The sequence below is a fragment of the Manis javanica genome, chromosome 10, assembly GCF_040802235.1.
Source record: "Manis javanica isolate MJ-LG chromosome 10, MJ_LKY, whole genome shotgun sequence".
Taxonomy (NCBI): Eukaryota; Metazoa; Chordata; class Mammalia; order Pholidota; family Manidae; genus Manis; species Manis javanica.
In genome coordinates this window covers 87,862,657-87,887,973 of record NC_133165.1, presented here as the reverse complement: position 1 = coordinate 87,887,973, position 25,317 = coordinate 87,862,657, and the positions used below count along the sequence as shown (strand labels likewise).

At 39.1% G+C, this 25,317-nt stretch overlaps 1 protein-coding gene across 9 annotated transcripts; it reads right to left on the bottom strand.

Moving 5' to 3' along the window:
• Nucleotides 1–23,680, bottom strand: RACGAP1 (Rac GTPase activating protein 1). Of its 9 annotated transcripts, none has more exons than XM_073213545.1 (17): nucleotides 23,167–23,680; nucleotides 16,748–16,836; nucleotides 11,593–11,795; nucleotides 10,464–10,600; nucleotides 9,382–9,451; nucleotides 7,708–7,761; nucleotides 7,006–7,086; nucleotides 6,479–6,596; nucleotides 5,992–6,122; nucleotides 5,171–5,335; nucleotides 3,911–4,006; nucleotides 3,628–3,826; nucleotides 2,317–2,422; nucleotides 2,012–2,144; nucleotides 1,748–1,883; nucleotides 571–679; nucleotides 1–240 (listed from the first exon to the last, which is right to left on the bottom strand). In XM_073213545.1, the coding sequence occupies exons 2-17, from the start codon at nucleotides 16,830–16,832 to the stop codon at nucleotides 165–167; spliced, it is 1,899 nt and encodes a 632-aa protein (XP_073069646.1). In that variant the 5' UTR covers nucleotides 16,833–16,836; nucleotides 23,167–23,680; the 3' UTR covers nucleotides 1–164. The 9 variants fall into 9 exon arrangements, with proteins under 9 accessions (XP_073069646.1, XP_073069652.1, XP_073069645.1 ...); XM_073213551.1 differs by having other exon boundaries at nucleotides 16,748–16,832; nucleotides 23,167–23,270; XM_073213544.1 differs by having other exon boundaries at nucleotides 23,135–23,245.
• Nucleotides 23,681–25,317: the final 1,637 nt, after the last annotated feature.

The following is a 25,317-nucleotide window of genomic DNA, read 5'->3' as shown; positions in this document are numbered from 1 at the left end:
GAGAGATATATATAGTTTTAATAAAACCCCCATGCACAATTAAACTTGATTAAAAGCCTGGAGAATGCTAAAAGTAGTAATGAGTACAGGAGGCTGCCGAACAGAGAGTACAGGTGCCCTTCCTTGCCGTCAGTAAATGCCAGGAAGTAACTGGAGACGTGACTTCACTTGAGCATTGGAGAGGCAAAAAAGTTGCCTTGTCGTCCTAGGTTTGTGGCAGACTTGCTCTTGCTCCCAAATCTAAAACAGAGAACAAATTGGAACAGTACTCTATAAAAAATGGTAAATAAACAACTCTAACATTACTTGATAAAATCAACCAGAAGTTGGAAACCCCCAACAGCTCCTCTGTAAGCTACCCTTTGAAGCCTGAGATGAGAGAGGGGAAACAGTAAATTCCTTTAGGCCCTTTTCAAAAAAGGGGGTCCTTATGGCTCCAGGTTTCCTTTTCAAGTCTAGCCACTATCTAAGATCTAATTAAATTTTTTTTTCAATACGCTTCAGTGTGATGGGAAAGAAGTTGAAGGAAGCAGTCATTTTTTCATTTCTAAGCAAGCCAGTTCCACATACCTGGGAGTGTTCTTGGTGAGGGTGGAGCGGACTCTCTGCGACAGGGAGCTAGATGAAGGAGTCTTGAGAAGCTGATGCTCAGGAGTGGTCACAGGGCCCAGTAAACTCACTTCAGTAAAAGTTAAGACATATTTTTAAAGGAGAGGGGATAAAAGCACCCTGTAGGTGGCTGGTTTTAGCTGAACACACTATGAAGCATTTAAAAAGTTAACGTTAGAGACCTTGCAAAGTCCCAGAGATCATTTTTGTCATCATTTTGTAACACACCAGTATTTCTTTTGAATTATGCAGGCAACTGCTCAATCAACAGTTGACATTCACTTCTTGATTTAGGCCATTCACAAACCCCAAACTTCACAAATCTAACATCTATTTGATTTACACCTACACTAGAAAAAAACAATATGCTCCCTTAAAAAGTAACTTTCAATAATGAAAGAATAGGTCTTTAATGCCACTGAATGAAACCAGCTCATACATTTTTGGTGGCAATACCAATTGGTGAAAGCTTTTTGGTGTAATACATCAAGAAACAAAAGTGTTCAAGCCCTTTGATTTAATTTATATAAATTCCCATCCTGGGAATTCATCATTAGAGGAAAGAAAGATATTACATACATAATGTTGATGGCAGCATTATTTATAATTACGAAAAACTGAAAATAACATTAAGACTTAATAGAACATTTCAGTGATTCTGTAACATCTTTCTATGTTGATAATAGTAACCGCACTAGAGGGGATAAGGATTTAATAATATGGGTAACTGTTGAACCACTGTGTTGTACATTTGAAACCAACATAAGATTGCATACGATACTTCAATAAAAGCAAAAAAATAAATACTTAATAGAACATTTAAGTAAATTACATTTTCTGACCATAAAAATGATAAATAAGATCACATAGTAACAGAAAAAGTTCTCACAATAAGCTAAGTGAAATAAGAACAAATTATATTTTAAAAATATCCTTATGGGTAAAGAAAGAGAATGTGGAAAAGTAGAAAAAGATATTAGAATGGTAGAACCATACAAATTTTCCTTTAAGAGTTCTCCAAAGGAGTTTAATATGTACTGAAGAATATGAATCTCAAATAGCTCTAGCAAGGCAGGAGAGGGCACATAACCCAAACTAGAGAGGGAGTCAGGCCCTTTAAGCATAACCTAGGGCTTACCTTTAATATCTGGTGTCTGTGGCGTAGAAAAGGCATTTGAGTTTTCAATGACATGCATGGGGTCAATGTTCTCTTGTTCCACCATCATGAACTGACTCCAGTATTCCAGGGGCAGTGAGAGCAGGCGTTCCACTACCTACCAGCCACGAGACGTGTTAGCAAACTTCCAAAGGCTCAGGGCCCACTCCTCATCATTCTCATGTTAGACAAATTCATATATATATATATAAATGCACACACACACACACACACACCTCTGCCTACCTTGGGCTGACGTCTGATGTCTTGTAACATTATCATTGGATCTGGATTGGGCACAGCATGGGCAACTATTGTAGGACCAAAGACTTTAGCCAGATTGGCAATGTCCATTTTGGTGCTTGGGCTCTGAGCCACTCTAAGCAAAAGAGCATTCGATTAGAAGACTTGTTCCTCCACTTCAATGAAGACCAACATGCACGATCTTTCAGAAAATAATTCATCCCTCACATTCCCTCCCTAACGTGCAACACGCATCTTCCACTTGGAAAATTCCCTAACTCCCAGAAACAAGTTTCTGCTGTACCCACCTCTGCAGATGAATCATGAGGAAAGCTAATGTGTCTCTGTTGGCCTGGGGCAGTTCACCAACAGCCTGGTACATGGCAGCTATGCTGTTGTCCTCATCTGCGATTTCTGTACATGAAAAGAAAGCACCAAGAGGCCTAGACTTCTTCTCCTTCACGGTGGGCTTCCAAGATATTGACTACAAAGTCTCATCTATACAATAAGCTTCTGAAACTTCTGATTTAGGTTCATGACTACATCAGACTCTAGTTTCATTATGAAGCAGGATACTGGCCAACAGTTCAATATTAGAAATCAGAGCCTTTAAGAAACCAGCTCTTGCAGTTAGAGAAAGCAGCTAGAAAGCCATGTTGCTAGGAAGGCAGACATACAACTGCAGTGAATACAATTATCAAGAAGGTGTTCATTTATAAAACATGTTTAAGGGCCTACTATGTACCAGGTAGTGTTCTATACGCTCAGGATAAAGCGGAATTGAACAAAGACCTTGCCTCATGGAACGTACATTTTTTGGGAGAGTTAATCAAAAAAGCAAGTATCTCTTAGGTAGTGATAGATATAATAAAATGAGGCAGGCAAGAAACTAGAAAGTAATGGGGGATGTTATTTTAGAAAATGTCATTAGGAAAGGAGTTCTGAGGGTTAAGATATTAAAAAAAAAAAAAAAAAAAAAAAGGAAAAAAAACCCCTGAAAGAAATAAAGGAGCAAATCCTGCAAATATCATTCCAGTCAGTGATGAGCCAAATCTTGTAGGATCTTTGGGCCATGTGAAGGGCTACAGGTTTTATCCCGAGTGACAGGAACTCCCTGGTGAATGTTGAGAACAGAAGGGGCATCACCGAATTGAAGTTTAAAAAGGACCATGTTAGCTACTGTGCAAGAAACATTCTCTATAGGGCAAGAGCAGAAACAGGAAAACCAGTGGGTTCTAATCACTGTCGGATGAGAGATGTCAAGAGTATTCGTAGAAGGAGTGACAAATTTCCAATTTAAGGCACATTTTACTAGACCTCTGCTGACCAGATTTGCCAGTGGATTAAGTATGGGGTGTGAGGAAAACGAATCAAAGATGGCTCCAAGTTCAAAAGGACAACCTGAAACTTGATCAAAAACAACAGGAAGCAACAACAAAAAGCCTGTTGGTGTCCTGCTGGTCAGAGGACAGGCAGGCGTGGGGAACACGGCTACAGCTAGTCATCCATCAAAGTACTTGAGCACCCACCATTTCAGGCACCGTACTGTAAACAGCACACAGACAGTCAAGAGTTCCTGCCCTGCCGGCCTCAAGTCAGCCACTGAGATCAGCCCTTACCTGCTGCTTCCATAAAGGTTTTGTTTAGCCGGAAGGTCAGAAGGGGTTCTTTGAGGTTTCGAAGGAAGTCTTTCAGGAGGCTACAGACAGCATGGATGTCATCCACTTTGCTGAGGAGGGGCACAGATTTCACTCTGAGGAATTTCTCTTTTAGCTCTTTTACTGTCCGGTCACAGCCTGAGATCCGATACAGGCCTGTCTGTTATCAAGATGACACTTTCAGTTAAGAACCTCCTAATTATTAACACATAACAAATTCACCCTCCCCCAGGTTGACTCTTACCTCAGTCAGCCCTCTCTGCTCAATCTCATTTACACAGTGGACAACAATGGAGGGGATCATTGGGGAAGTCTGGGACACATAATCTGCCAGCATTCCCTGAAAAGGGAGAATTTTAAATTATTATTTCTACCACTTAGATAAGCAGAGGAAGACCAGTGGGAAGAACCATCTCCAGACAAATACTCACGCTGGGACATCATGTCTATTTTCAAATTCTTATTCCCCAAGCATATATTAGAACAGAGACTCTCAATTACTTTCCCCCCTCCACACCAGGACTGATTTATGGTCACATATTCTTGCAAGAACAAGTAAATAAGACCACTAGCTACAACTCCGCCTCTGCTTCTCTTCTACTCAAGGGCATCAGAGAGCGAGCAATAATGACTTGTATTGCTCTAAAGAAGAAAATCTTTTTTACATTTAAATATTAATTACACTTAATTCTTAGTAAGAAAAATTATTTAACACAACTCACAGGTGACACAAACCTACCTGTAGGGAAGAATCCCATGGTTCTATATTAGAGTACAGAAAATTTGTAAAAAATTGCCTGCATGGATAAGAACTCTTTTAAAGAAAAGTAACATTTGATTTGCTGGGGGTTGGGTAGCAGCATAGTCATTTTGTTTTGATTCTTGCTATGTTGCTCGTACAATAAATTTCTTAATGGATTGACTAAATTTTTAGAAATGAGCAATCTAATCTTAATAGCCTAGTAATGGACTATCTCTAACTTAAGAGAAAGAATGTTCACAGATCAAATTATTTGATGAGTGGGACTTGCTTCAAAACATTCACTGTACAGGGCTGGGAGGAAGAGACCCCAGTATTAATAAATCAAGATTGGACATGAATCAGTATTCATGGAAGTTGAGTGATAGGAACCAAGGATTAGTTATCCTAATCTCTCTACTGCCATATGTTTGAAATTTCCCAATAAGATAGGATGGGGAGGGGAAAGAAAGGAAGAAAAGGAAAGGAACAGAAGAGAAGGAGGGGTAGGAGGAAAGAGGGAAGGGAGAGAGAAAGGAGAAGAGAAGGAGGGGAGGGAAAAGAAAGGAGAGAGTTTGGTTTGGAATGTTTACTAAACAGAGAAACCCAAACAGGACTCTGTTGCAAGTTAATATTTTATAATTTCTATTCATTCTTCATGGAAGGAAATGTACTTGGCATCATTAATTTTGGAACAAAACCTGATGTTAAGCTTTGGAAAAAGCTAAAGAAGCCTAATACACTGCTGGCTCCCACAGGTCATACCTCTCCGATCTTGACAGGTGTTCCTATCAGGGTAGGAATGCAGGGAAGGGGGCAGCGGTCCCGACACTCTGGATGAGAGACCACACGACAGTCTCGACACTTCAGAGACAGCTTGCCAAATTTTATCCGCTTTCCACATGGAACACAAGATTCGGGTTTAATAACCTGAGGATGACACAGAGTGGACTGAATTAGAAGAGCGTCGTCAACATCAACTAACACGGATTAAGTACGTGCCAAACAACTTTCTAATTTATGAATATTTACTTGTGTAGTTCTCAAAATAATCCTACAAATAGGATTCTTTTTTTTTTCTTCATTTTAAGATAAGGAAACAGCAGCAGAAAGAGGTTAAGTAACTTGGGTGTGGTCATCCACCTGAGGGGAGCAGGGCTCAGTAATGGAAAGAACTTGTGGACAAGGAGTCAGAACACCATGTTAACTCTGCCACTTATTTTCATGTGGCTCAAACACGCCAGTTGACTCCTGAGCCTCAGTCAATTTGCTTGGGTTTTTATGAAGAAATCAAATGCGATGAAGTTAAAACGTGCTATATTTAAGCATAAAATGTTAATATGTATCACTAGAAAGCACAAACAACTGCTTCTGAAAACTGCTTTCTTTTAATTCACTCTCATAGAATGTAAAGATAAACAACTGTAACCAGTAGTTACCGCTAGAGAGTGGGATTGGAAAGATAAAGAAAATTCAACATTTAACTTTATAACATAAGATACTTAAATGTGTATCTGGTATATATAACTTTCACACTTAAAATATTAAATGCGCCCCAAAGAAGGAGCAATCGCAGGTTTACATACCGTCTTAGAGACAAAGTCATGCAGGCGCATCCCTCCGTTACTCTGTGGAGTGCTGGGATTGTCTGTTTCACTTCTTGGCTCCAGCTGCTTGCTGCTCAAGGTGGAGTCACTGTTCCAGGGTTGTAAAGCACCTAGAAAACAACCAACTTTCAGCTTTGTGTTTTAAGTATTTTGTTCCTCCTCAATTGACCCCAATTTTGGTATATTTGATAGATAAACAGTAACGTGTAACCATTATGAGAAGTGAATATAATGGCTGTGCAAAAAAACCTTTTCAAGAATTACAAGTATGTATACGGCAGGGCATTGGCCAGGCTAGCCAGCCAGCCAAAAGTAGAGCATGACAAGTGCTCCAGCCCAAGTAAGCAGCAGGAAGAAAACTACCCAAAACATCCAATCCCAGCCTCAGCAAGGGTCTAAGGAACCAATTCTCCCCAGATTTTACCAGTTGTTTAACATAGGCAATTTAGCCACAAATGCAGCAGACCTGTCTTCCTCCGGCTTCTGGTCCAGTATGGCACTGTCTCAATGGTGGACATGGCTTCGATGGGCCCGCCATCGTTGGGAACAGTCACTGTAGTTTTTGCAACTATGGATTCATTCCCCTGAAACACATGTAATCATGAGGGAAGGACAAGCATTTGAATCTAATTTCCCTTCTGCTACAGGGTGCTTTGAAGTGGCTGAAAAAGTCCCTGGTCTGTCAGGATTGAAGGCTCCAGTTCAAAACACTCTTAAGTTGAAATCTCATAATTCAGAACAGAAATATAGGTCATGGGGGCATATATACAAGCAACTAAGAATCAAACATAAGCTAACAGCTGTTTACTTAATCAGAGTAATTTCATTCAAATGGATGCTAAGGATCCTATTACATAGAAAAACTCTCACCAAACAGCTCTATCAAAGTAAAAGGGTTATCATTATGCAAGGTTGACTCAGGGTTTTTAATGCTTGGGGCCCCTAATTTCTGATGTGTTCAAGACACAATGCTCTTGGCCTGACCATTCTTACCTGCTCTACTGTGGAACCAATGGAACGATTCTTCTTTATAGGTCCAGGGGGACCGTCAACAAACTGTCGGCTACTAGAACGCTAGAGATGGGGCAGAGACCAATAATTTTAGTGCCAAATAGAAGATCTGAAGCACAGAAGATAAAATGATTCCACTAGACAACTTGGATACAAGTCCTAGGTACCAGAGCTAAAGTAAATAACAATGTCCTCTCTCTCATTGCCTGTTTCCTATAAAGCTGAAGTTATACCAACACAAAATGCCCTCAGTGCCCTAGAAGAAATGAGCAAGCTTTGAAAAAATTTAGATGACAGCACCAGAAAAAGTAGGACTGTAATCCCATCTCAGGACATGAAGTCTTTGGAAACATATTAAGTACCCTAAACAAGTACATACAATAGATCTATGTATATCCCATTATATACACATTTCATTTGAAAATTGTGTTAAAGTCCTGCATTCTTATGACAACTGAAAACATACTTACGTACATCCCTTCCACTCAATGAACCGAGGGCAGCCCAGACAGTGAAATAGGACAGGATTCTGTCCAGAGTTACTACTTCAAAGAACATCAGTATCATATGTAGTATGTGGTTAACAAAGGCTAGAGAGACATGTCAGAATTGCAGCATCATGGCAAAATTTCTGGAGAAAATTTTTGTTACTTTGTAAAAAAGACTAAACAAACCAATACATACCCTCTTTTCTCTCTTCTTCAGTTTGAAAGTCTTTACCAAAGAAGAATCCCAATCCTGTTGACAATGACACTGTATTAGTTTATTTCTGTGGTTAGGCCTCCCCTAAACCCTGTGCAAATAAATTGACAGAGAACTTTAAAGGCTTTGTGAGCCAGACTACCTAACTTACATGCAGGAAGAGGGGGAAGAGAGGGTCTTAAGTGTTGTAGCTATAGAACTACAGTAAGTTGACATGCTTTCTTTCCAAAATTGAAGCTATTATAATAGAATCAGGAATCAATACCACAGAGGCAAGAAAAGGTTAAAGAATCAACTGCTGTTGTGATTATTTCCAGTGCCTGGTTCTTTATTTTTGATTATTTTTGTAATTAGTTTTAGATTTTACAGAATGTTTGGCACCACACTGATCGTGTTCGATGTGATTCTTGCTCTTAAGGGATTGCTATCGACTCCTCAGATGTTCTATACAATATAGCCACTTTAAAAGTTCTAGTTTAGGTTTGTCTCTCAATCATCCCTCTTCCTTGGGCCCTAAAAAAAGACATTCACCACTGAAGAATTATTTGTCTTATACTGTGGTCTAGTTTTACTTCACTTTACATCATTTGTATTCATTTTTGTAGCCACCTGTGACTTCCTTACTCCTGATAATCCCCGAAAACACAAAATCCAGAAAGAGTTGTACAGAGCAATAGTAGCTTAGTTAAAAAATTTTAGCCTCTCTAATTCATGGTCAAGTAATGTAGCTACTGGTTGTTTGATTCAGTTTTAGTTACAACAGATACCGTATCACAGATTTAGCTCCAAAATCAGCTAATAATATGTTCTAGTTTTATTATATATCCCAACCTATTCTATATCATTCCTTATTTTAAAAATGTGATTACCTAATATTCACATCTATAAAATGGCAATTATCTCCCTAAACACTTAGTTTGGACAGAAAACTCTTAGCCTATGTAATGGGTAGTTGTCACTTATTTTGCTATCATCAGAAGACCAACCACCAATAATCTCCTGATTTCACTGTTTGCTAGCTTTTAGCCAGTAAAACAGAAAAGATAACAAAAATCAATAAACTACCAATCTCCTGAACATCAAAGACTGAGATATCAGGAGATGTCCTTTTATGCAGAAACACAAGAGAAGGGTGCTTCCCTGCAAAAGCAGGGTAACAAAGAATTTAGACACGTTAACCGTTGCTGATCAAAGCATTCATAGTACCTAGAAACATTCATCAGTCTTCTGGCTGGAGATCTAGGGCACTGGTTTCCTTCTAATTGTGAAGTATGACTAAGTTCTACTCAAGAACCAAACTAATTCAGAAATAAGGCACAAGTCTATTCTCCCCTAGGAGCAGCAAATAAACCTTGCCTGGATAGAGCCTGGCTAAATTTTTTATTGCTAGCTGAGGCTTTAATAAGCCAAGATATAACCAATTAGTACACACAGCTCACAGATCCATTAAATAAATTTAACATCAGGCCAAATTCTGAAGTCTATACTCTCACTTCCAGAAACTAAACAAATACATAAGCCAGTCTGTTAATTTATCATTTTAAAAACATCAATTAATAAAATAATACTAAAGGAATTCCAGAAGAGATGACAGAGATTCCTGAGGGAACATGCATAGGAAAAATAAGTACTTATCAGAGATCAAATGTTCATTACCAGAGATTCATCAGTCTTGTCAAAGCTGATATCTGATAAAATGGAACCAGATTCATCAATAGTTGACAGTCTATATGAGTAAAACAACACAGTGTTAGACACAGAAGACTGTGGAAAGTAAAATCCGTCAACACCCAGAACAAAACACATTGGTCAGGTAACATAAGCAATTTCCCAGCAACCCTTCCCTACGAAGACAACTGCAAGTTCAAACCCCAGCTATGCTAGGTTACTTTTTATGTTTTTCATGGGAGAATATGTGCAAGCATGTGTGTACGTGCATGTACATGCACACACATGTACACGTGCAGCACAGCTGCTTTTGCAGCAAAAGCCTTAAACCAGTAGTTGGAAGTTACAGTCAGGGGTATGGATGCTCTTTCCTGCTGACTTTGTATTACAGGCTAGTTTGTATTACAGGCTACTAAAAATTCACAAGGCAGTAGAGGGAAGTTTAATTTGATCCCAATTGTGGTTGCTTTCTACAAAGAGAGTATTACCCAGCATTAGCTTTTTAAGAAATTAAGCCCATACATCTTCTTAGTTATAAAGATTCCCCATAAAACAACCAGGCAACAAAATAAATAGTTGTAAGAGTGCTGACCTTCCTCTATGTATTATATTGGAGGTGTTCAATTCAAAGCCAGGTTGAGACTATTTTAAACAGTGATGCTGTGGAACCAAAATTATCATCTGGCCTTGGCTCACAGAAGGCTTTTCTAAACCAGAGGAGCCACAAGAGCTCTCTAGAGAGTAAACACTGAGAGCACTGCTGAACTGCCACTTTCACTCTTAGGTTTCTCAGCAGTGTGCAGGATTAGTAACTGATGTGCAATTTAGCGCCAACATCAAAATTTTACCCATGGTGAAACAACATCCTAAGGAAAGATAAAAAAGACAAAACAAAACAAAAGAAAAAGGGAGGACCTGTGCCTTTATTTCCCACCCGCCCTTCCTTCAAAGTTGCTTTCTGCTTTATTCAGCACCCATTCCAGCAGCAGTATATTTAAGAGTTCAGATAACAGGAACTTCTGACAGCTGTGCTGCCTGTGGTCCGATAACAACAGATGCAGTTCCCCCACCTTTTGTTTCCAGCATTGCTGCTGGGTGGTTGGCCTCTGTTGAGAAAAGCCAGAGCTGATTTTTGCTCCTCACTTAGTTGAATGCTGCCAGATGTGTCACACATGAGCATCTCTCGTATCAGCTGAATCTGTCTTTCCTACAGACCAAAGCAGAGTAAAACATCCTAACTAACCAGGAGAGAAAGCTTCACCTCAAATTTATGGGCTGGGCAGACCAGAATACATTAAAATACAGCATTATGCAAATGAGCCTTCAGAAAGGCTGCTACACCAACAGCATATTAATTCACGTCAGGCCCAGATTGTGTCTGTGATTTCTGACTGGTAAAATGAACTCCTTCTAGAATAGTGGGCTTTCTGCTACAAGACTGCTTACAAACTGTTAAGCCAAGAGGAGAGTATTGCAAAATGAGAATCCCAAAATAGACTCTATGTAGCAAAAACACTTTAGTGTCATTTTATTGGAACAATTATTGGCTTCTATGGATCAAAGCAGCCCCCACCTTTCTAAATGGTGAAGCAAAATGTATTAAAATGGATACACAAAGCTGTGACACACTGGAACCAGACAATTTGAGCTTACTGAGGCATCTAACACTATACCAAGATAGATGAGTGCCTCCTAGTAAAGGCTTTCCTTTGTACCATGACCCACCCTGGTACATCAAAATGATAGGTTCTTTGTCACATTGCTCAACTGGTTCAATACATCTAGCCCCTTTACCCTGAATTAGGAGCAGTGATGAAGGAAATACTTAGAGCTGTCTGCCTGTATCAATGACAAAGTACTAGCTATTGATGTAAGGATGAGGATATTCTGGGTAGCATGGCAGATTAGACTGTATCTTGTGACAGATCAAGTATACTTGGATTTGCCTGACTTTCCTGATAATTTTAATTCTCTAAATTCTCATTTGAAATCTGCTGATAGTTTCAAGTCTAAAGGAGAAAAATTTTAAATAACAGGATTCCTACACTGCAATTTCAGCTCCAATAACAGACAATGGACAGGTTGCTTTTTGTTCTTTAGTGTGGAAGAAACTGGGTATATCTGGCAAGTGCGGACATTATCAGATGAAGCTTCCACCTGCCCCGCTGGCATGATTCTAGCACAGAAAACAATACACACCAGCTTTTCGCAGTCAGCCTCAGCTCGCTGTCTCCGTTTGATCTCTACATCCACTTGATTGCGGGCATGCTTCAGCTTAACATCCAGAGCACTACGCTCAGTTTCTGCTTTCATCAAGAGATCCTTGTATTTCCCCAGCTCGTGGTCTGTTCTCTGCCACCTTTTTCGGAAATCCTCAAAGTCCTTTGCTAACTGGATGAACTCTAAGGAAAGGGTGGAACTTTAATAAATGCAAGCACCAAACAGAGTATAAAGGCACTAAAAAATGAATCCTCCTGTTAGTTTTCCTCCAAATACATAATTAAGGGACCAGCTAAACATGGGCAAATCCACCTGAAAATAACCAGGAACAGATCCTGGATATATGTTCACCACCCTAGATGAGCTTTGTGGGGAGCAATTCCTTTTCCAATAGGCCACTTACTTTGGCTTAGCCAGTGACATCGACTGTGGAATACAGTAACTCATTAGTCACCTGGCTGGCTCCAGATGTAATACCAAAACTGAAAGGTCCTGAACAGACGGCAATCAAAGGGGAATACCTGTGGGGCAGCTGTCACGCACCAGGACAGTTACAGCTATAAAACAAAAACAGCCTCCTTTACAGTCATGCATTGCTATGCCAGAGAGATGTCAAACAGCAAACTCAAATGTAACTGCTGTAATATGCTCCAGTAGATGTAGATTAATATTATAAATGTCTAGGCCTGCAATTCCATTCAGTTATGTAACTATACAAATATTGATTTGAAAGTAAAGAGCCAATTTGCTTTTGCTGTTTAACACTGCCCTGAAGGGTATGTAAACATTCCAGTTGGAAAGACACAGGAAGAGAAAATTGTACTAGTTTGGGGGGACACACTTATAATGTAATGTGAACTCTTCAAATGTCTGCAAAGAGGGCATCACTTCCAAGGCATGATAACCCTGGTGGCATTCATTCTTACCACCTGTTATTGGAAAAGACGGTTCTTCTATAATGCATTACTATTTTCTACGTAACCTCAATCTATCTCTAAGCATCACTCTCCCAACAGTATCATGGACGAAGTTTCCAGGTGTACATGTGCTGCTGGTCAAACTAACCCAGTTTACAGTGGAAAAGTAGGCCAAATTCAGAGAAAGCTGGTAGATCCGTAAGATCACTTTTCCTATCTGAATTGAACCTAAGAGCATAGAAACAATGCCCTTTCCAAGCAGCTTTAGTAATTTGATTAAATTTCAAATTTACAGATTAGGATACCAATTTGATATAGAGAAACCATGTCTTACACATAAGGAAACCAGTTTTTAGCAAACAACAGGTTTCAGCCAATCAAGATATTATGACCTAGTTATCTTAGACAATGTAAATATCAAGGATCCAAAAAAACAGAAGGTATTATTGCAATTCAAATGGTTTTAAATAATAAGCTGGTTTAGTTAGCAGTTTGAAAGACATTACTAAGCTTTTTTTCCCCTTTATTTAAAGAAAAAGAAAATAATGTGTCCTCCTGCAAATTTAACTATTATGGATTCACAATTAAAAAACTGAAAAACAAAATCTGGTTCTTAGCCATGTTTACTCTGGCAATTCATCAAGTAGTACACTTATAATGTGTATACTTTTCTGATGTATGTAATACTTCAGTTTCAAAAAATAAAGAATAAGAAACACTTTTCAACTACACAGTCTAAAAACTTTCTAGCTCCTCATTGTGGTCAATTAAATGTTTCTAAATATAGTGCTGTATACACACTCCAATTACTGAATTCAAAAACAGTTTGAGAATGAAAAGATTTCCATTTGACCTAATTTTGCTGGTTTGTTTGTTCTTAGAACATTCCTTAAGAAGTCTTATTAAATTTGGGCTTTAATGCTTTTTCATTATTAATTGGCATATATTATAGATCTAACTGTTTGGACAATGGAATTCAAAGCAAATAAAGTATCAGCTCATTTCAAGGAAGGAGTTCCTATTTTAAAAGCACAAATTATTAAATTACTAGTTCAGCTTAGTTTATGGTAGACCAAACCCAGAACATTTCTATACCTAAGATATTACTGTTATGTACAATTCTGTTATGAAGTAAGTTTGCTAGGATGTGTCAAAAAGTCACTTTAGACTACAGACAGGAAAAACCTTGATACTGGAGATCAATAAACATGGCATTTTTTGGTCAGTTTGTGACTCACAATTTGACTTGGTACTAGTCCCTGTCATTAAGTACACATTCAAAAAATTTATTAAAATCAGATTATTCCCTTTAAAAAATTATGTGTATATTAACTTATAAAATACATCAAGATAGAGAAAGGAGAAGGGAAATGTCCTTAAAACAAATTGATAATCTTTGAATCATTAAAAAAAAAATAATAGAGGATTTGGTCCATAGTGCAGCAAACAGATTAAAGCAGTTCCAGAAATCTTGTTTTCTCAGTTCACTCCCCCTGGGACCTTTGCACAGGCTCTTCCCTTTGTCTTCCCCACTATCCTCTAAGTTTCTTAAGGGCAAGAACCCTGTCTCTTTTGCTCTTTTATCTCCAGTGCTTTGTACTCTGCCTAGCACATAACAGGCCCTTAAATATTCATTGAACAAATGAAGAATTGCTGTTCAGATCAAATTAAACTCCAGGCATCTAAGCCCAGCTTTCAAGTCTAATCAAACTTACCTCCCACCACTATGCAAGCCTTCTTTCTGCCTAAACCAGTTCGTCCCTACTCCCAGAAGACCCCCATGCTCATTTCTGCCTTTTCGCTTGTGATCAAGCTATGTACTCCAATGGCATGCCCTACCTACTCTTCTTTATGTACCATTTTCTGGTCTCATCTGCTCTATGGATCCTTTCCTAACCTATTTGCTCCACATTAAATTTGTCTATACTTCTGCTAAGTACATATTTTGACATTTGTAATATCTTTTGGTTTCATGAGAAAGAATCCTGTCTCAAATTTAAATACCATAATCTTGAAGGCACCATTATTAGACACACTTTGGTATCACCTACTGTACATAGCAGAGCACAAGCCTATTACGGTGTTGGTGTACAACAGTCACCTGAAATATTAAGTTACATTCATTCCTAATTTATACAACCAACGTCAAAAAAGTTCAGGCAGTTCATGATAAATAAAAACAGAAGATAAAAACCATGTAGATGGAAAACAAAGATAAAATACCTAAGCTATTAAAGTCATTTTATTTGAATATTGACCTTCACTCTGATCTTTCAGTACTCGGACTTAGCTTAAAAATAAACTATACAAAAAAGAGAAAAAGGAATGAAGTTATGATGATGAAAGGCACGAGTAAGGAGTCAGGATACTCAGGCATAGGAGGAATTCCCAAGACCAAAGAAAAGGACAGACACTGGGGTGGTTGCAGAAAGGAGATTCTAGAGTCTGGAAAATACTGAGCCACTTTAATTCCTCAAAAGCCAACGTTCCAAGATAGAGACTTGAAGAGGGAGGCAAAACACACCTCTATTTTATAACAGAAACCAATGGGAAGACAGAAATTTGCTTATAAAATCAGGGTACCTGTAAAAATTAAAATCTTGGGGTTTTTTTGGCATAATCACTTCCAAAGTATTTTCATAACTAGTATCTTGTTTTATCCCCAAATCCTCACAGCACTCCCACAAAGAAGACACTTAGAGTCCTATTATACAGATGGAGAAACAGACACAGAAGTAACAGCTAGAAGCCTCTTCCTGCCCCCACAGCCTATCAGGTGCCTCCTTCCCGGAGATCTTATCACCACTCTCTCTTCCACCCATTTCCCGGTATTTTCATCTTCACAACCACCATTTTAGTTAGGACCCCTAGTGCCTCCCCCCTGAGCTATGGCAACCATGCCCCACTCAGTCTCCCAGCCTCCACCTCTGCCAGGGTAACCTTCCAAATGCAAGCTCTGCACATGCCACTCCCCCTTAGTCCTATTCTCAAGTCCCCACCCTCTTGCCTCTACTCAGGTTGTTCTTTCACCCTAAATGCCCTCTTTCAGCAATGCCTGTTGGGATCCTACCTTACATCTAAGGCTCAACTCAAACCCTACTTTTCTCCTTGAACCCATTTAATCATCTCTTTCCCTGTTCTCTGAATGTGCAACAAACTGATAGGTTCTCACTAGATATTTGCTAAATGAACCTGAATTTTAAGCTCTCTTATTCAATACTCTTTCCCACTAGACTCCAAAGTAATCCATCTTCTGAGATGATGTGACCTCAAAAAGAAGCCTAATTAGTATGCCATTATGGTTACTGAGCTGGTCCCAGATGACAGGGTCACGCAACAGCTACTAGAGAGAGACAACAGAATATTGTTTTGAAAGGCCTGCAAGTGGGTAAGCTATTAAAAACATTAAATTAAAGAAAATAGTGAATGACATAAGCAAGACACCATACCAAGTACTGTGCATATTTTCTTAAAGTTTAAAACATAGTTCCTAATTACTTTTATGCCAATGAGGCTGACTTAAGAGCAACACTTACTAAATTAGGTATTAATGAAAATCTGATATCTGATATAGGAGAGGATGGCAACACAAAGAAAAGCTGGTAAAGAATAAATTCCAGGGACGGCTGATATCAGTGCTATCAGCCCCACCTTCCTTTCTCAAGAATTTACGTCCTAGACAACTATTGTATCATCACCTCCTTTTTTCCCCAGTTCTCTACCCAATTTCAGCCCTTCATTACTAAGCATCAAATACATAAAGTAGGTAAAAACAGATGAACAGTCCCTCCTTCAAAAATAAATTACACATTTTTCTCCTCTTCAACTGAAAAAGTTACAGAACACAGGGAAAGCACAGAATAAAAATGCAGACAGCCACTAAAGAAGAAAGCAACATCTTTGGAAATTCAGTAGCTTTTGCCCAGTTAGTGATACAAAAATGAAACTGAACTAAGGCCAACTACTCAAGGGAAAGAGAACCTTGATAATGAAAAAGTCTGGGTAAAAACCATTTAAGAGTAACTACAGAAAAAAAGTGACCATTTAGAATGAGTGCCCATTAAGCCTTGACTGTGGATAAGTGTCCATCACTTTCTCTTCAGGGGATGCAAATAAAAAACAACTTTTAAGATAAGATCACACTCCAGATTTAAATAAAATGCAAAAGTGAAGTCAGTTTTTTTTCTCTTCACATAGGCCAGCTCAAAATGACTTACGGAGTTCATTTCCTTCACTGAGAATCTCCACCCGGCGTACAAGCTGCTCAAACAGATTCCGCAAATTCAGCATCGTAGTATCCATCTTTCTGCCAAGAAATCAAATATACATTAAGGGTCCTGCCTTCTCTCAGATAAAAGATTCAGTAGCAATTCAATACAGCCATCAGCAGCTAACATCTGGACTCTTCCATTTGTAGCTACCATTATAAGAATCTTAAGCCAACAATTGATGTTTTGTGTAATCTTTATTATAAAAACAGAGTTGGAATGTTTAACATTCATTTGGAAATTAGAAAAGCATTTCAGAATTCTGAATATAACCCCCCTTTCTGCCTACTCCTTTTCCTTCATTCTACAGTCACTCTGGAGCTGAGAGGAAAGCAATTAGGGACAACCATGTCAGTTGATTAGTTGGTGACCAATTACAAAATGTGGTTGTTAGTCAAGCCTATTGATCAATACACTTTTGCCACTTTAATCCTTCTGGACTTTGAAGACCTTCAACATAACTTAAAACGTTTCTTTTTAATTTCATCTTTTAGCTAGTACCCTGTTGGCAACTGCCTTTTAAAACGCAGGACAGGGTCAGCACATTTCCTACCAACCGCACAGATGACGTCACACAAGTGATTAAGTGGGGAAATCGCCAGCTCAGCAGCACAAGAATTATTTCTGTAATGCAGGGCTCTCTGCTGGACTGCATGCAGGGACTATGCCTAATAAATTTATACTAAGTAGGCAAAGGATTATGTTGTACCACATTCTGGCATCAAGGAGACAATATACCACCTTCACAGTTAGAAGGGCAAAGGAAAAATCATTTGCTACTGGGTCCTGTATAGTGAATCTCAGGCTTCCTATTTCCCCCCAAAGACCTGCTGATATTACATTAAAAATGATGTCATTACAGGCAGTTCTGTTCCAAACAGACTTTAACTGGCAACACACTGAGGAAATAAGATCTTCATCTAACAGTCAAGAAAGGAAGACGTCAACTGTATGGTATGAAAATTATCAAGGAAATGAAATTTAAAAATAAAATTTCATTTGAAAATTGAATGTCATCAGAAATACCATTAAAGAATTCTTATGTTTCTCCTACTCGCTCCTTCAACATTCTAGTCCAGTTCCTTATTTCATGCATCTAAATAAAATTTTAAGAACTCTTTTATGAAGGTTTAGTGATTTTACAATTTTAGGAGATTGTGCCATAAGCTATGAGGGCAAGAAAGAAAAGAAAGAAAAACCCCACAAAGGACAAAGGAATATATAAACATAAAGATATTTTTCTATTAAATGCTACAGAATTATTCATTTGGCTTGTATGATGATTGCTCTAACAGCAAAAAAGCTTTCAATTCCAAGAATGGATGAAATATATACCTGATTCAGGGCCGGAAACCAAGATTTTGAAATGGCAATGTGTCTGTTCCACGCTACATAATCACAGCAAACTGCTAAGCAACCAGACTAACAAATTTATTACAAAGATCTTTCTCTAAACTAAGAACAGAACTAAAAGAATAGCATTAAAACTGGTAGGAAGAGATCTGGAAGTCATGGAGATGCCCGTGGATTTAACAATATGACAAAATAGGCAAATATATCCAAATGCTACAGGGCAGGGGCAGGGAACTCAGTAGATTATTCAAATGATAATATCCTTTGGGTCTCAGTAAAAATGGAAGATCCTGATCAATTTTAATATGGGGTATTGATGTCTATCATATCAGCACTCATCTGTATATCTGACTATATATATATAAGACAGCTCCGTACATAGGAAAACTTTAGTCTGAAATTTTTTTGGCCTAGTCCAAGAATGCTGAAAAGATTTCATAGCACAACTACATTATTAAAAACTGGTGATTTTAAAAACATTTTTTTCAGAGGGATTTTATGTCTTAAATGACAATACAACAACCTGATCCTTGTCCCCTTAAAAAAATCCTCACATCTTCTCAAATTCCTCTAGTCCATTATTCTTTTTTCCCATGTTCTCTCTGCATACCACCCCATGGGGTGAGGGTTGCAGGGTTGGGGGTGGTATTCTCTTGAAAATACAACCTCATTTCTAAAAAGACTAAGGACACAGAGAACCTACCTGGGGACATCTCCTCACCACAGTATCTGTTATCTCATACAACTACCTCAATCTACACTGTTCTCCTAACATGATGCCTGGTACCTAGGAGACAGCTATTTAACTCAACTCCCAGTACTCTATTTTAAAGAGGTGACCCATACCTGTCAGATCATTATAGTCTCCAGATTTAGAGTTTTACAAATAGTTTGATTACAGATTTTTCTCTATACTTCCCTCTCAACACCAGCTATTCCCTAAAGTTCAATCCTCCAACCTCTCGAAGAACTTATCCCACTTTAGTCATTACATCTCTACAAACAACTCACCCACTTATCTCTCCCGTCCTTGTCTCCTCTGAACTCCAACCCTGTAGCCCTTCAATTTGCTTGGGATGCCTGGGTGTTGGGCTTGATTTTGAGACATTGCTCTATCCAACCCCCTCATATATATCAACTACCCTACCCACTGATCTACCTCTACCCCCTACCCTACTGACTCCCAATTTTTATTTTCTTTATTTTTATCATTCTCTCAGTCATTCAGCTTCAAACCTCAGAATTACCGTAAGTTACTACCTTGTATACAAGTATAATCACAAACCTGTGGATTCTTCTCTTATGCATAGCATACCCATCCCCTCATCACTTGCAGGTTGCCATCACTAACTTCAACTGACCTTTCCCCTACTGCTTTGCTCAGCTGGCACTCAGACACATACATCTTGCACTCCAATTATCTTTATCACGTTTCTCCCCTATGCCCCAGGTAGACTGCAAATTTGAGAGAAGCCTTACATTTAGCACTACGGTATTACACACACAATTTAAAAATAAGTATCTGATAATTATATCAAAGAACACACACAGACATACCTACCCACCCATGATTTTATTGTCAATACAATGTCCATTCTACCTGATGGATGTATAATAATGATGAAAACAAAAAGAAAAAGTCTTAAAAAGGGGGTGTTGGAGGACAGAAGCCCTGGATAAAGTTTTAGTTTTTCTATTCAGACCTTGGTTAAGTCACGTAAATTCTGACTCATCTATAAACTGGAATAATAACAACTTGCCCTATGTAACTCACAATACCATCAATTAAAGTAGGTAAAAGTTTCATCATGTATAAATGAACCATACTATTAAATTATAGGGTATTATTATACTGGGTATGAAATTTTTGTGTTTATTTTGGTCTGAGAGCTGTTTCTTACACCCTAGAGCAGAGATTACCAAACCATGGCTGGAACCCAGACGAACAACAATGGAGGAGACAACAAAATTTGACCAGGTCTAGGCTCTTAAACAAGTGGTTCTAAGTGAGGCTTACAGCATCTCAGAAGAGTTATAAAATATGTTTACTTAAGGTAATCCAAAAACAGTACTAGAAAAATATAATTCTCTTCTCTTTATATGACAGGGGGCTGTGGATTTTTATTAATATTCAATAGAAGTGACTCAGGAATTATTTATAGTATGACAAAATATCTTTCTGCATCAGTACTAACTCTGATCTCAGCCAAATTATAACTCAAAAACCTAAAATTTACTCATCCTATTCAATGTCCACTGAGAATGGTCTTAATTTTTCTGCTGGGTCACATTTTCCCCCATATGAAGACTTCCTTATTTCACCCCCTTTATTATTTAGCTCCACAGCTAGCAGATACATTAATGTAACAGGAAACAGAAACAAAGTCATATTGCAGTACACTGCTCTGCAGCTGTAAAACAGCTGTCACTTTTCACTACAGAGGAGATGCCTTTTGAAAAAGCTGAAATGATCCCTGTGTGTAGCAAGAAAATCAGTTTGTGGAGCACTTTAAACGAAAAGGTGCTAGAGAATCTCAGCTGTTATTGATGAGAAAGCCCGAGGTGGAGAAGTCACTATGTTACAGATTCCCAATCTGTGAGTATCCCTAAGGGAGCAATTTCACATCACCAGGAAAGAGTCTCAGCTTGACGTGATTGCTTTGAGTTCCCAATTTAATTTCAATCACCCAGCCACGAGACATAGAGATCGTCCTTCAGAATAACCGACTATTACAGATCTTAACTGCAGAGTATCCTGGGGAAGTCTCTATCCTCTTCTTCCTCCCCCTACAAACATCAAGTGACCTATACATCAGGTTTTAGATGCATCACGGGTGTTAAATATTGTAAGACAAAGTGATGGAAGGTTGTCTGAGTTTTTCAGGAAGAGTTTTAATAAAAAACAATTTCACAAACATTACTAAATCTGGAAAGTCCCAAGAAATTAACAATATAAGTTTTCTGCTGCCAAGGAAAATCATTCCCCAAGACAGTCTCAGTGTTACAAGATTCCTTCACATGAAAGCATTTCAGAGCAATTCTTTTTCCCAAATATCCAGCTTCTGCTTCACCATATCAAAAGGCTCTATGAAACTGGCAGGCAGAAGGAATATCTTGAAACCAAATTTTCTTATGAGCAAATCAATTGCAGAAAGAGTAAACAGACTGTCCTCAGTCCAACATGAATGAAGATTTAAATAAGAAACAGTTATTATTTTTCTGAAAATTACTACCAGTTCAAAATACTGTTGTCCTTTATTTTTCCCCCTTCAGTGAATTCTTCCCATTCTGAAGTGTTTCCATTCTTCAAAGTCTAGTAAAAGTCTTACCAATTTACTAAAGCATTCCCTATCCATTTCAGTCCGAAATTATCTCTATTGTCCACAACACTCATTTGCAGGTATAAAATACTGCTCCATATTGCTAATTTTGTTAAAAAAAAAAAAAGCAAAACACTAAAGTTTTTTAATAGTGAAACTAAAACCTTACCACCCTAAACAATTACATGCACTTTCTTACCTAATCTTTGCCCATTATGCACTCACATTTCATAGAACTGCAATCACAGATTATGTATAATTTTGTATTTTGCCTTTTTCTATCATGTTTTCATTTAAGTTACAAAAAGTTGATTAACAACTATTTTTAATCTTCGGACATTTAGGTACTTTCTAGTTTTTCAGTTATATCCCCCTGGAATCTCTTGCATGGTCATTCCCTCACCTCCTTCAGGTATTTATTCTCAGTGAGGTCCTTCCTAACCATCCTATTTTAAATTGCAGCCTTTCCCCAACATTTCACTGCCTTACTTTGCTCCTAAGTACTTAGCTCCAGCTAACATAGGTACATATATTATTGTCTAACTCCCCAATAGTTAGTTTCAAGAAAGCAGAGATTTTGTCTGTTTTGTTCACTGCTGAGCCCCCTGGTGCCCATAACAGTGCCTGACACTTGGCAAATAATCAATATTCATCGAATGAATGAACATCACTGCGGATAGTGTTTTTCTGCTGGTGGCCCTGTTTCTTAGATAAGATTTCCAAGGCTGGGATTACCATATCAGAGGGTAAAAACCTCTAATGGCTCTTGATAAATACTGCCAAAATATTTTCTAAACAGGCTGTATGAGTGTACAGTGCTCTCAACAGCGTAAAGGTCTACTAGATTCACCAGTTATCTTTTTATAAGTTCTATCACCCCAAATGAACTGCAAGTTCCTTTAGAGCTAAGTAAGATTGTCTTGTACTTACATTTTGCACTTTAACACCTGTTGAGCAATCAAGCTACAGGAAAAGCGCCTTCTCTAAACACTCAACAACTGAAAAGCCGAAAAGCTCACCCCACACATTAAAGATAATGTCATTTCTTTAAAAAGGTGGAGACCTTATCTTCTTACCCACACCACGTTCCTCTACACACCCTCCGCCTACGAATGAAATGCTGTGAAGAAGAATGTACGCCAAAGTTATCTACTGAGGCTAAGAATTAGAATGGGAAGGGCAAGATGTCATTGCCTAGGCCAGCCTACATAGACGAACACAGCCCACAAGGCAGAGGCTCCACTTCAAGCCGCCGACCTTTCAAGCACTGGGGCTCTTCCCATCGAAAAAACTTTGTTCCTCTAAAAATGATGGGGGTATTACAGCACCCGCTCCCAAACTGTATTCAGGTGAAACCCACTTCTTTGGGGTGCATCCTGCCCTATTTAGGCCCCCACCTCAAAAAGACGCTGCCGGCTTTCCACAAAACACAGCGCCAAGAAAGCCCCCCAATCCTGCCACCTCCCATCAGGCTGCTCCCGGCCCCGGCCCTGGCCCGGCGACGGCCGGGCGGAGAGGCTGCCGGTGTCGGCCTTCCCCTCGACCCCCGCGGTGGCCTCGGCTCACCATCTCGCACGCTCCCCCTCCTACCACAAACCTAGCACCAAACGCACTTCTTCTCGGAGCCCCGGGCGCCCCCTGCGCCGGGTCTGCCTGGCCCCACCTGAGCAGTTTCCACTTCCCTCCGCGCCTCACCCAACGGCAGAGCAGCTCCGCGCCTCCAGCTCGGGTTTGAAATCCTGCACCAACCAATCACAGAGAAATTTATTCCTCCCTCGCTGTCCCTCTACGCTGCATCGCACGCACCAGGGTCACGGGGGCGGGGGCAGGACTGGGCATGCGCAAGCTTTTAGAGACGCCGGAGGCAGCCATTTTGACTAAGGTCAATAGTTGGCGGGGGTAGGGGGTTTTTTTTTGTTTTTTGTTTTTGTTTTTTTTGCCGCAGCCCTTTCATGAAACTGTTCAGGATACCATGTTGACTAAGAGCAAGTGGTTCTTCTTGAATGCACATTATTCCTGGCCTCACTGTACCCCCTAGGGTAGGGAAATGAACCTTTTGGAAACTACCAACTGACCAGTGTCAGATCTTGCTGTTGAACAGGAAGGACTGCGGAAGGAGTTAGAAGAGCAATCATTTGCAGCTATATGTAGTGAGCTATATGATGTCTTCATTCATTGATGCATTCATTCCAGGTTTTCATGTGATGCACATTTAATTAAGTGTGTCAAATTCCTAACACGGGCTCTACTAGGAATTGGAAAAATAAAAATGATATGATCCAGGAGCTACAAACGGAGGAGACAGTTTGGAAAAACAAAAATGAATACAAAATGAAAATACTGTAATTCCATTTAATAAATGTTCATTTAGAACTTGGCACTGTGCTAGCATGGGACTTCCATATTTTTTCATTCAGACCCACAGTGAAAAATACATTTTACAACCAAGTAGCACACAACCTGCTTATCCATACTACATGTAATGTACTCAACTTTTCTATTCTCTCCTCTCCACCATATTGGTTGTCCCTATGTCGTTGAATTTATTATTCAATAATGAGTGCTACCTGCAATTTAAAAACAATACTAACGCATGCAAGAAGCAATGTGGTATCATAGAAACATCACAGGTTTTATGACCAGAAAACTTCACTCCATCTAAGCAAATACCAATGGAGCAATTTTGAGTTGCAGCCATACTACTGAACCAGCTGCATTATCACTTTTTAACTCTTCTGTACTTCACTTCCTCCAGCTATAAAACAGAACAAGTACCCTTCTTATCTCACAGGTTTATTTTTCCAGATCAAATGAATGTGTGGTATACTATTATACTTTGTAATACTATTACACTTTGTAAATTGTAATATAGTTTGTTATTAATGTTACTAGGAAAGAGATGAAGAAAGGAAATATTAACTGTACATATATTATCCATTTAATCCTCCCACAAGCCTCAAGTTCAGGAGCACTCACTGATTGCATTAGCTTGTGCCTCCTTAGACACCTATAATACAATTAGATAAGTTTGAGGACAGAACATGAGTAAAGTGCTTTAGAAGCACAGATGAGGAAGCAATTAATCCTATCTGGGGTGTGGGAGTGTTAGAAAAGTCTACAGAGACTTGATATCTGAGCTGGGACTTAAAAACTGAATAGGAATTTACCAGATAGAAGGGGGTGGCAAATTCCTGGCAATGGATCATGTGACCTCTCAGGAATGAGTCACGTGTATATTTAATAACTTGTAAGCAAATTACTTATGGAGGTTTAGGGCCGTGAAGGAAAAGTTACCTCAACATGCAGGTAAAATTGGGTTTCAGGGGGGTGTGATGCCTCTTGGGCAGCTTTGGCCTAAGCTGGGGAAGAAAAACCTGGCAAAATACGTTAGGACCAGCCTAAGAAGGGACGGGACTTTATTCTGTAATAGACTTAATGACAAGACAGTGGGGCTTGGACTGTGATTAGGTTTGCATTTTTTCATAGGTCATACGCTCAGATTGCATGGAGGATTGTCCAGAGAGGGAAAAATCTGAAGGTAGAAAGACTCTTATATCATTAGGGAGAAAGGACTCAAGCTGAATTAGGCCAGTGGCCGTGAGGATGGGAAGGACGGGACAGATAGGAAAGATTTTCAAGAAATGAAAGAGACTTACTAAATGACTGGACTGACGGATGAGGGAGAGATGGGGATGTAAGATGACTCAGCTTTCTCCTTGTCACCCGTAATTACCCACTCATTGAGTGCACCTCTTAAGTATCTTTCGTATGTCTCCCCCTCTCTCCTGACCATCACCACCCTGGTCCAGTTCAGTAATCCAATAGGCCAATGAAACTGGTTACCCC